This window comes from Sarcophilus harrisii, chromosome 6 (assembly GCF_902635505.1).
Source record: "Sarcophilus harrisii chromosome 6, mSarHar1.11, whole genome shotgun sequence".
In the NCBI taxonomy this organism is placed as follows: Eukaryota; Metazoa; Chordata; class Mammalia; order Dasyuromorphia; family Dasyuridae; genus Sarcophilus; species Sarcophilus harrisii.
Window position 1 is genome coordinate 193128040 of NC_045431.1, and position 12213 is coordinate 193140252.

Genomic DNA, 12213 nt, shown 5'->3' on the forward strand with positions numbered 1-12213 from the left:
CACGCTAACTAGGAAGTTCAATCAAAAGAAATCAATGAAGGCTAAAGTAGTCAGAGAAGGATTCCTGGAGGAAGTGGTGCTCCTTGAGCTGGGCCAGGAAGGATGACTTGAAATGAGAAAAAAGGAAGGTGGCAGAACAACAAAAAAATTTTTTTCTATCTTCTTCTTTATTTGCTACTATACTCAGTAGTTATATTGACTAAGGATCTGGGGATTGGATTATTTAAACTTCCAAGAGCACACCGCCATCTAGGATTACCCAGTCTTTCAATTATAAGACCAAAGGAAATAAGATTGATGTGGTTTCAAAGGAACAGAAAACACATAAAGACTTAGTAGGAGTATAGGCTATATTACTGGTATCAAACATGTATTTGCTGTCTCTTCCGAGACCCTTTGGTTTATATAAGCATGTGGATTTTTTTTTTCCTGAGGCAATTGGGGTTAAGTGACTTGGCCAGGATCCCACAGCTGGGAAGTATTAAGTGTCTGAGGGCAAATTTGAACTCGGCTCCTCCTGACTTCAAGGCTAGGGCTCTATCCACTGTACCACCTAGCTGCCCCAAGCATGTGGGCTTTTACAAAAACCACCATGCGACACACATGCTATTTGCCAATCAACTGAAGTGCTCAGAATGTTCAGCCTTGAGAAGACAAAGGTTGGATGGGTGTAGAAGCTCTCTTTAAATAGTCACAAAACTAGGATTAGATTTGTTCTACTCAATCTCTGAAGGCAGAACTAGAAAGCATGGGAGGAAGTTGTGGAAAGGAAGATTTTAGCTCAATTTAAAGAAAAATTTCTTAATAATTCTAGCAGTCCCAAAGTGAAATAAGCTGTGTTTTTAAAGGGATCCTCATCACTTTTCAGCAGAGGCCAAATAGCCCATATTGTATGAATGAGATGACCTCGACCTCCAAGATTCCTTCTGCCTCAAATTCTATGCAATGTTTAGACCTCTCCCTCTCCCTCCCCCCCCCCACTAGTGGGGATGGTTTTGCACTGAATAATTTATACTTGTTTACTGGTTTTTCTTTGTATACAAGGGCATAGATTTGGACAATAATCTACTACAGTGAGTTCACTCTTTGGTCATGAAACAGTTGATTTAACTCAGCCCATAAGTCCTTTACTTTGGCCTAGTAGGTACCATGTTCTAAAACATCGAATTAACCATTCCTAGCTGTAGGTATAATAGTTGTTAAGAACATGCGAGAGGCTCTCAACTTCATAAGGAAAAACCCTGAAGATTGATTATGTGGAAGGAGCGCTTAATTTCAATGATTTTTCCAGGAGAGGAAAGCCAGCCTTGATTTTTCCTATCTCAGGAATTTATCTCACCTCCTGCTACCATCTTAATGTGTCTGAGCATTATCACAGAAGAAAAAACTAGCAAAGAGATTACATATCTAAGAAGACCCTGAGACTAAAATTCCTGGAAATATCAATCCCTATAAGGTTTTCAGCCCCAAATTTCTAAGTAGCCTCCAAGTTTAGCTTTTTGAACAAAGTAACTAACATGTCATGCATTTAGGGCTAGCCAAGACACCTCACCTCCTTCTCTTTCTTAAAATCACTTTCTTGCAACTTCTAAAAGAATATAGATCCTATATAATACTGGAATATGACTCTACTGTCTGGCATGGGTGTTTTGTTTTGTTTTTACAATAAATTCTAGGCCCCCATTCAGGAATTGCAGATGCTTGCCTGTAACCCTAAGATGGCCATTCTTTAGCAGTTTTGCTTACCGTTTTAACAGAGTATAAACTGTCTTCATTGTTGAGAGGCACAATTCTGGAGAAGGGGGAAAAAAGAAAGAAAACACCAAAGTGGTTAATTATATGCTGGAACTTAAAATATACCCACTATTCTCTCAAATCAACCACTTCAACATGGAAGTATGATTTCTCCCAGGGAGTCTCTTAAATAACTTGGCATCAAGCAGCAAGTAGGCAGAATTTTAATATAAACCATGTAGAGAAAATGAATATTTATTTTTCCCAGTTGGAAGGGAAGGAAACCCTCAGTCGAAAGGATATATTAATTAAGCATTGCCTTCCTTGAAACCAAACACCAACTTAGGTAACTCCAGAGAAAATGGATGCAGAAGACCAAGTTCTTTCAGAAAGGTGTTCTTCAGCTATGGAAAGGCTGCAGACCAGGACTAGCTGGCTGGCATCCATATTTTCCTCTATTTTTAAGGAGTGTCTTCTCTCTTTTCCACCCCCAAGCCAAAAATGGAGACTACTCACCTTCCCTGATTGTTCACAGCATGGATATTAAAAGCTACTTTCTGGCTGTGGACAAAAGTAAAGAGGATCAAATCAGTCAGAATGTGATGGACCCCTTCCCAGCCTGCTCCAGCCAAAACAACCCTGTGCTGATGAAATGATGTCAAGCCACCTGTCCCTCAACTTACTTATTCACAAACCACTAAGCACAGAATTAGTCTCAACTGGAAGGGAAAGGCCTCCTCTAATCTTTACCCTCCTGTAAGAATCCCTTCTCCAGCATCTCCCAAAATGTCCCCACTGACTTTTGTTGAGATGCTGTCCCATGACAGGAAACCCACCAAGAGTCCTAGGAGTTTCCTCCTTTTTCCTATTTAACATTAAGGCCACCAGGCTCCTTATACTGTGCTTCTTTGTGCACATGTTTACTGTCCCAGCAGACTGTGAACTCACTTTGGGGATATACAGTGTCTTTTTGGTTCTCCTATCCCCAGTGTTCAGCATCGTGCCTTGCACATAGCAGATCCATTTGTTCAACTGGCATAATTAGGCCTGATATAAAGACAAACTTCCCATTAAGTAGAGCTACCCAAAAGTGGAACCACTTGCCTCGGGAGATGGCAAAGGCTGCCAGCACTTTGTCTGGACATGGGAATACTGCAGAGGGAGGAGAGGGCTTCTGAGCTTCCTCTAATACAGACTGTGGGTTTGAGACAGCAGCCTGAGAGGCCACCAGAGCACACAGAGTCAACCAAGGGAGCAGAAGGACAAAAATGGGGGGTGTCCCATCTCAGTCATTGGCAGATCTCAGATCTTGCTATTTCATGGGATGGCTTCTTGTCCCAGAACTCCCACTTTGCTAGGGTAGATTTTTCAGAGTGTCCTCAATAATGATTCAAGACCAACAATAATAATAGAAAAGATTACAATAACTCTAGGATTGTACCAGTCTCCTGGTAGGCCTTCAGAGTCAACCAGTCAAGATCATTCCCTTCTTATGTCCCCACTTCTTCGACTCTTCTCTCTCTTCTCATACCATCTTATCTTTCCTTACTTACAGGCCAAAGGTGAAGAGCTGTATAACTATAAATATTCTGTAAGACAGGGCAACATGTTCTATTGAGTAAATGGCAAGGGCAGGGAAGAGAGCATTCTAGGAAATGCGGTGTTTTGGAGGACCACAGTCCAACTCCCAAATTTTCCTCTTAAGTTTCAATGCTTCTAGATAAAAAATTTTTCTAACATATACAAGTTTACTTTCATACTTTGATAGTGTGTTGAGAACAGTTCAGTGGGAGCACTCTAAATATCCATTCTCACAGTACTAAACTTCAAGTGCATCTCTCAGCAATGGGAAGGGAAGGGAGGCTACCATTTGGCCTAAGAGGAGATATCCAAACCCCATCTAAACATGATGTCGCATGTCCTTTTGGAAATTTGGCCAGAATGTAAACTCTTCTCCTAGGGCTTGTTTTTATTTTTATTTTTTTATTTTTAAAGAAACATAAGTTTTCTGTTATGAACTTGTCTTTTGCTAATTTTCAGTCAAGAAAAAAGAATTCATGAGGTATTCTGGCAATTTAAAGGGTTGGATTGGCTCTCTAGTTAATCGTACTTTGACTCTATTTAGCATTCTGAGCTCCCTGAAGAGCAGCATACATCCAGTGTGTAATGAGACATTAATCAAGAAGTTAAGGTTCACAGACCTTATAGAAACTGAAGGAGAAAGAGGCTCACTCATATTGAGCATATTTTAGGTCTAAGCTGCCTTGCCCTTCAGAAATGGGACTATAACAACACGATACATTCCTAAAACTCTTTCAAGATTTAAAAATTGCCTTTTTTTTTTTTAACCATAAGCCTGTGAGTTCTGTAGAAAGCTTATGTATTCCTATTTCACAGATTAAAAAAAAACCAAGACTTTGAAAAGTTAAATGACCGTAGTCATATATACCCTAAGTGTTTGAGGGAGGATTCCAACTCATTTTTCCTGATGCTGAGTCAAGAACTTTTATCTACTGTTCAAAAAAAAATCTCACTGCTCTTAAGCTTGTTTGCTGAGAACCCACTACTCTGTCCTAAACAGACAGTATCCATCCAAACCCTCACACTGAGGCTGAGCAGTTTTTCTTAGGACATTTGTCTACATGAAACATTATTCCTAAAACTTGTGAATGGAAAGAAATTTTATAAAGTGAAAAGGGGAAAAACAGGAGAATCTTGACTGCCCACAGCTACATATAGTTAAAAGTATGTGCCTGGATAAAAAACAAGGTCAGAAGAGTTTAGACAGTGACTTACTGATAAGCTGACATATCTACCTATGTTTATAAAACCCATTTTTGTTTATTAAGGACAAGATAACAAAAAAAACTGTGCCTCATATTCCTCAAACAACTCCTCTATGCCATAGTCTTTCTCTTTCTGACTTCAAGTATAGATTTCAATTCTCCTTCCTACAAATGTGCAGATCCCAATTTTGATAAATACCATAGTTTCTTTAAGAGAACCCTGAATATAGTACTTAGGGATGGGATAAAAAGATAGGTCATTTCTTAAAATGGGACAAATTCTCAAATAATTTCAAAGAAAATCAATGACTCCATACCGTAGGACAGACTTAAGCTTCTTCATTTCAAATGATGCTAGCATATTCCAAAGTGTCAGCCGTGCCACTTCCCTTGCCTGTAAAAGAAGCACACACCCCAGGCGTTATGACATACCATGGCATATCTAGGATACACCAGGTAAGAGAGACTACTCTCCTCCTGAAGGGAAGGGACGCTAACATTTAGCCTAAGAGGAGATATCCAAGCCCCATCTAAACACGATGTCACATGTCCTCGCCCATCTGGCTAAGGAAAATATAGATCTACTATATAGAGAATAAAAACTCCTGTCTGGATAAAAGGAGGCTTTGGGCCCATCTTACAGGAACCACCTTGATCAGCAAGCAACAAGCCTGGTTAGTATTGACTAGCCTTATGGAAACCCAATGGCAGTGATTATAAACCAGCTTCAAGGCAAATTACTGAGGTTATTAATAGAAAGTTTAAACCAGCTCGTGCCCCTGCAGAACTTTTGTTCTTCAATCATTTGAGTCATGTTTGTTTCCCTGTGACCCTATTTGGGGTTTTCTCAGCAAAGATACTGCAGTGGTTCGCAGTTTCTTCTCCAGCTCATTTTACAGATAAGGAAACTGAGGCAAACAGAGTGAAGTGACTTGCCCAGGGTCTGACGCCAGATTTGAACTCAGTAAGATGAGCCTTCTTGATTCCCAGGTCTAGTACTCTAACTACTATGCTCTAGAGGACTAGCTATGAGCAAAACATGGTGAGAAGTAAAAGCCTTTATTTAGTGCCTTTATTTCATATTAAAAGCATCCAAAGAATTGTAGCTTTAAAAGATATATAGGGAGAAAAAGTCTGATTAATGATTTAAAAAAGCTATGTCTAGCATTTTGTGAATCTCTTCTGGCAGCTTGCAATTCCATAAAACTCATTTCCTCTCGGTTAACTCAGGAACCATTTTGGGAAGAAGCATCTAGAGAGGTCTGGGGTGCCCGCCCACTCTTAGCTCATCTTTAGAAAATTAACAGTGTGAAAGAGATTCCTAAAAGCCAGAAGTTCAAAAATCAAGCCTTAAAAGTACCCTCCGAGTGGAGATGGGAAGTACCAGAGAGTTGGTGACTACATATAGTGTCAGTCTTCTCCCTAACATGCAAATGTGATATAGCCTTTACACTGCTGGAATACTTTCTTCAAGGACAGCCTTCTCAACTTTGGGAAGCATCCAGCCTTACTGCATTGGCCTCCAGAAAATAATCTTTTTCTAGCCATACTAAACTGGATTCAGGAACTCAATGGAATGGATTTGTGAAGAGCAGAATATCACTGAAAATATGATCAGAAAACTCAAGCAACACCACTCATGGTGGAATGGGAAATTAAGGTACTCTCATCTTTAGGTCTTTTACACTGAGTTATAGAAACTCAAATCATATAGCTCATGGAAAAATGACATTCTAAAAGAATATCTCATGTTTTCTTTAGTTTCAAAAAAAGCTTTAAAAAAATCTATTAAAGATTTAAAAGGGTTAAAATAAATTTCTAAAAATTTTACATGATTAAATATTATATTAAATATGATTATATTGGATTACTTGACATCTAGAGGAGGGGGTAAAGGGAAGGGGGAGAAATTGGAACACAAGGTTTTGCAAGGGTCAGTGGTGGAAAATTATCCTTGCATATGTTTTGAAAATAAAAAGCTTCAATAAAAATTAATCTAACATGATACTAAATGGTTTCAACATGATCATATGCGTTTAAGACAATTCTTAATTAGTTGGGACTAAAAAGACACAGCAAAGACAGTCTTGCAAAAGCAGCCACAAGGAAAGGGGTCAGACTTGGTCACATGGGTAGGTATAGTTCAAACCTAGAAATGATGCCCTGTCAGGACCAGAATGGCGAGGGTGGTTATCCATGATGCCAGCTCTCCTAAAGACAAGCTCACACCAGATTAGAGGGATAGTAAGAATCCTTTAAGAAGTTCTTGAAAGAAAATAAGAAGGGTGGGCGGGCTAAGGGAAGAGAAACATAGTATTCAAATTACCTTAGATAAACTGGAAGTTTTAGCATAGCATGCAATGCCAGCCAGAACAGCCTCAACAACAGCAGTATATATCCGGCACAATTGCCTACTTAATAAACAAAGGAGACATGTTAACTATAGCATCACACAGTTCCATTAAGAACAGCATGCAAACAAATGATATAGTCCCAAGGAAGTGATTTGAAACATGATGGAGAAATCACAAAGGTCCAATTCAGTTGGCTTTGTGCTTTATAGTGTGGGCTCCATCTGATTTATGTTTTGCAGTTGCTAAGCCATCTCGAAGGCAGATAGTTCTCTGGGCTCTGTTCAGATATCTAACACTTTCAGTGCCTGATAAAACTAAAAAAGACACTCTGACCTCTTTTTGGGAAATTCCATTGGCCACAGAAGTCAATTTATGCTAAATGCCATGGACTTTACAACAAGGACTTACTTCCTAAGAAAGCCATAACAGTCTTTTCCAAGGATCTCCTGACAAGAAGTCTCCAGGCCAATGAGGATATAGGTCCACAGTGCCCGAAAACCATATAGAACAAGAGACTAGTCTCAAAGGAGACTAGGTTCAATCAACATAGTTTTTAGATGAAATATAAAAGCATTACAAAGAGATATACAAATTGACTGCCTTGTTACCAGTCCTCCTGGTCTGGGGAGATACTTGAGGAGGTCCTTCAAAATATTCCTAACTAAACCAGCCTAGTTTTGTGATTATGAAGACTCTAAATATGGTTCATTTAGGGAAGTATAAGTGCAGACCGTTAACTGGGTGGTCATGGAAAGTATATGGGCTGCCATATTGAAACTTAAATGATAGGGAATATGGTAGGAAAGAAATATCTAGTTTAAAGAATAAATTTATTTTCAAGTACCATGAGTCCTGAGTCCTGTGATAAGTAAAGAAAGACTGTTCATGTGAAAATCTGTTTTGCTTGACTCATATGTTTGTAACATAGATCTTTTTTTTTTTTTTCATTTCAAGTGTGGAGAGGAGAAAATAGATTTTTATGGATTGAAAAATATAAAATTTAATTTAAAAAGACTATCATGTGCTATGGAGTTTGAAATGTGTTCCCGATACCAGAAAAAGCTTTTTCATGAAGATAAACTATTGAAGAATTAAGCTAAAAACATATCCTTATAGTTAAGAAATTTCTGAATTCCATTGGAGATGGGGAATTTCTTATGGCTGAGTACCTGGATGGTGTTAAGTCAACCATCTTTCTTAAACAAAATGAATAAAGATTTTTTTCTTTAGCCCAGGAATGTCATTCCGTTGGTCCTGATTTTCACAGATAGGGGCATCTAGTTCAAAGGTCCCCAAGATAGATTCTTAGGGGGCAGATCTTCATGGTGATTACTATTGATTTTGACCATTTCATTACTCTTTGTTGGCCTTTATATCCTCTCCTTTCAGTTTCTCAGGTGAATATAGAAGATAGAAACCATGCAAAGATAGCCTTAAGGTTCACAGATTTTGAACACTTTCTAAACATATTGCCAACTATAATCTAGGCCAGTATATACAAAATGGACACATCTAACAATCATCATCTTCTGTCTGTCTAGAGAACCCCAGTAGAGGCCATGAAGATGCTGGCCATCTGTGAGAAGTGGAAAACTAGAATAAATTCTAGTGGAAAACTAGAATAATCCAACCTATGCACAGAACAACAGGAATAAAGGCACTCTTAGGAGGGATTGGGGGGCCTACCCTGTTGTTTTGCCTGATTTGGGGGAAAGAACTGTGAGAAGAGAAAGTAAGTAGAAGCAGAAAGATTTAATCAAGTCAAATAAGGACTGGAATGCTTATAAGGCATCAGATGTGAATCTCAGTAAGTTAAACTTTTTTTTTCAATTTTCAAATTACTACCTATTCATAGAATTCAAGTTCCCAAATTTTATTGATAAGGACACTGAAACTCACAGAACCTAAGTGTTCAGGGGTCTTTCCACTGCATCATATTCTAACCAATAAATGCTAGTAATGACAGTCAGAATATTCAAACAAATGTTGCCTCTTCTTAGGAAAGTTAGGGCAGACCTCTACGTATAAATCTATAACTGAGGCAGTGTCTTATGGAGAGTGGTTCCTTAGCACAATATATCAAGGGATTTTCCTCGTATGTGACATACATGGAGAACGTTTCAATGCCAGGAACTAGATACAATAAAGGCAAGGTGCTGATCCCAAGTTCCAGGTCCAAGAAATAGCTTGTAGGTAAACTGTGCATGTCGGTAAAAAATAGGAAGAAACTTATGCTAGCTTTCAGGTACCCCAAGAGAAAGATCTTGAAAACTGAGGGATAAGAAAACTAAACTCCTGTGCTTCTCATGAAGAAAATGAGCTCTTAGTGACTTCAGGACAAAAGAAGTCTAGATAAGGAAAACAGTGCCTACTAAGTTCACAGGAAAATAAACATATATACCAATGCACTGTCAGGAAATACTAAAAAGACAAATATAAAGAGTAACCTTCCAAAAAGTCAGCTCATGCCCTAGGGATGTCTGGATTGCCTGACACAAGACACAGTCTAGGGTTATGCCCAATATTTGGGTCTTGATGCATGTACACAAGGATTAAATGTAAAGATTCACAGATGCCAGTCCCAAATTCGGGATTTTGAGATCACTCTGTAAGTTTAATCTTGCTATAATTTCTTCTTTAATATAAACGATTCTAAAACTACATCACTCTTTCTTCATATTTCTTCCCTCAATTAAGAATTCCCAATCCAAGCTCCTTCACATAAGTGGCAAATGACCACCACAACAGACAGGATTCTTTACCAAAGGGGACACAGAACTTGGTGATTAAGAGAGAGAAACATGTTCTTTTGTTCTCTGATGCTGCTTTTGCTCAACTAGAACCAATAATGCTGACTTTGGGTCTAGATAACAAGAGAATCGACTACAGATACAGTATAAAGCTTTTAAAAAAAAAGAACTCAAATATGAGGGTGGGGGAAGAGTGAAATGCCACAAAGCAATAATCCAAAATATCTGAAACTATGAGTTAACTCAAAAGAAGTGGTTGAAACTGAACAAAGAGGTCTTCATGTGTCAAACTAGAATTAAGGTGACTTCATTTTTTGCTCCTATAAAAGGGAACAAAGTTTTCCCCCAGAAGGAAATAGACAATTCTGCAGCACTGTATGTATACTCCACTATTCAGCTTAGAGGACAGACTTGTTCTAGACTGAATGATCTAGGAGATACTGAATACTGACTTCTAAACTCCAGTAATTCAATTTAAAAAGATATTACCCAAACCAAAAGAAAGTGCATGCCAAGACAGATTAAAGATTCCTATTACAACTCAAGACTTCTCGTAGATCCACTCACACCACATTGTTTTCATGTTCCCTACTTATTCCAGCATCTATACAGAAGTAATGGGAAGAACTTTTTTCTACTGCACTCATATCATCTGAAGGACATTCTCCATTGCCAAACCTAAGATCTAAACCTAATGATAGCAAAGCAGTTCAGCCCAAAAAAGAATGAGCAGACCAGGCTTTCAGGGATACATCGGTACTGAAGGGGAGCAGACCATCTAGGAACTCGCAGGCCAAGTACCAGGCTCTGCTTGCTCACTACTCCTAGCAATCAGAGACCCTAGCTAACATCAATTGCAGTACACAATGCCAATTTCTGACACAATGATCACATCTTAGGAATCATCAAGTGGGAAGGAAGGAAAAACCAAGGAAAAATATAAAAAAAACTTACACTTGCACGGTTTTCCTGGGCAATTCACTGTTTTTTCCTATAAAACAAACAAAAATAGGGGCTGGGTTAAAACTCAAGATTTTCAAATATTCCTGGAAGAGTCTATAACCTCTGAACTTCAGAAAAGAGGTAAGAAAGAAGTTGGATTTTTCTTCATTAAGTTTTTTTCTGTTGTTCATTAAATGCTCTCACTCTAGGGTGTGCCACCTTTTTGTGCCCCCTCTATATTCCACTGTTTTCTGAGGTATTCCATATTCTCAGTACATAAGCCCCACCATCAGCATAAAGCCCTGAAGGAAAGCTCTAAGAGCAACAAAATGAATGGTTCAGTTTCAGGGCTGGTTTTGGATAACTCTTTAAAGTTATGGAGTTTGTGAGAACTATGCATAAGAATTCATTCTGCCTCTGCCTCTTTTTATTACTAGCACAAAGCTATGATTCTCCCCTAAAGTCCTCAGGTTTTTATATATCAGTACCTGAGAAGTAATGTTATGTTTGCTTTTAATTTTTATTGTTACTTTTTTTATACCATCAGAATTTCTAGTAATTCTTTCCTTTTATTCCTCTCAGAGAGCCATCTCATCTAAGAAATATTTTTAAAGAAAAAGAAAAAAAAATAGAAAAGTCAACCAATATAGCAAAAAAAAGTTTAAAAATGTATCCATGGTATGATATTCACAGACTTCTCACTTCTGGAAAGAAGTGGGATGGAGGAGTTTCCTCATTTCCCTTCTTTGAGATCATTTATAATTTTACAACATTCACTTTTGATTGCTGCTTATACTTTCCATCTACATTGTTGTAATCATTGTGTCTATTGCTTTACTTCACTTTGCATCAGATCATGTAAATCTTTCCATGCTTAACATCTACTGGTCATCCTGCCATTTAGGGGAGGGGGTGGGGGGGGTAAGAGGTGAAAAATTGGAACAAGAGGTTTGGCAATTGTTAATGCTGTAAAGTTACCCATGTATATATCCTGTAAATAAAAGGCTATTAAATAAAAAAAAGAAAAAAGAAAAAAGAAAAAAAAAATCTTTCCATGCTTTTTTATATCTAACATATTTCTTAAAGCACAGCAATATTCTGTTACATTCGTGTATCACAATTTGTTTAGTTATTTACTAATGAATTGAACTATGTTTCAATTTTTTGCTACCACAAGAAATTATGATGAATATTTTGGTGTATATGGAGACTTTCTTCTTACCAATGACAGAAGTCCTATAAGTATAAGCTTAGGCATGGAATCTCTGAGCCGCTTTATTTGCCTAACTTCAAAATCATTTTCAAAATAGTTGTACTGATATACAGCTTTACCAACAACAAACACATCAGTGAGCCTACCTTCTCATAGTACCTCCAACACTGACTATTCACTCTGTTTATCATCTTTCCTGATTTATTGGGTATGTGGTATAAAACCTCAGAGTTGTTTTACTAAGAATTTGGAGCATTTTTTCATATATTTGCTAATAATTTTCAATTATCCCTTTGAAACTTATTTGTATTTCCCTGGGTAAATATGCCTATGTGCATGTATGTATATATGTGTATATGCACATACATATGTAGAACCATTTTCCAATAGATAAATGGGTCAAAGTATACAAACAAATGTCTCAAAAGAACTAA

The 12213-nt window shown here is 37.8% G+C and overlaps 1 protein-coding gene across 4 annotated transcripts in view; it reads right to left on the minus strand.

Annotated features, from left to right (window-relative positions):
• Nucleotides 1–12213, minus strand: part of C6H20orf194 (chromosome 6 C20orf194 homolog) — a 167854-nt gene that overhangs the window by 85561 nt on the left and 70080 nt on the right. For all 4 annotated transcript variants that reach the window (XR_004230056.1, XM_031941745.1, XM_031941743.1 and 1 more), the window contains 5 exons: nt 10579–10615; nt 6847–6934; nt 4838–4914; nt 2251–2295; nt 1747–1792 (listed from right to left, as the gene is read on the minus strand). Coding sequence is in view for 3 of the 4 variants with exons in the window: in XM_031941745.1 (XP_031797605.1) it covers nt 1747–1792; nt 2251–2295; nt 4838–4914; nt 6847–6934; nt 10579–10615 (293 nt within the window). In the remaining variant the exon portion in view is untranslated. The remainder of the gene's footprint in view (nt 1–1746; nt 1793–2250; nt 2296–4837; nt 4915–6846; nt 6935–10578; nt 10616–12213) is intronic.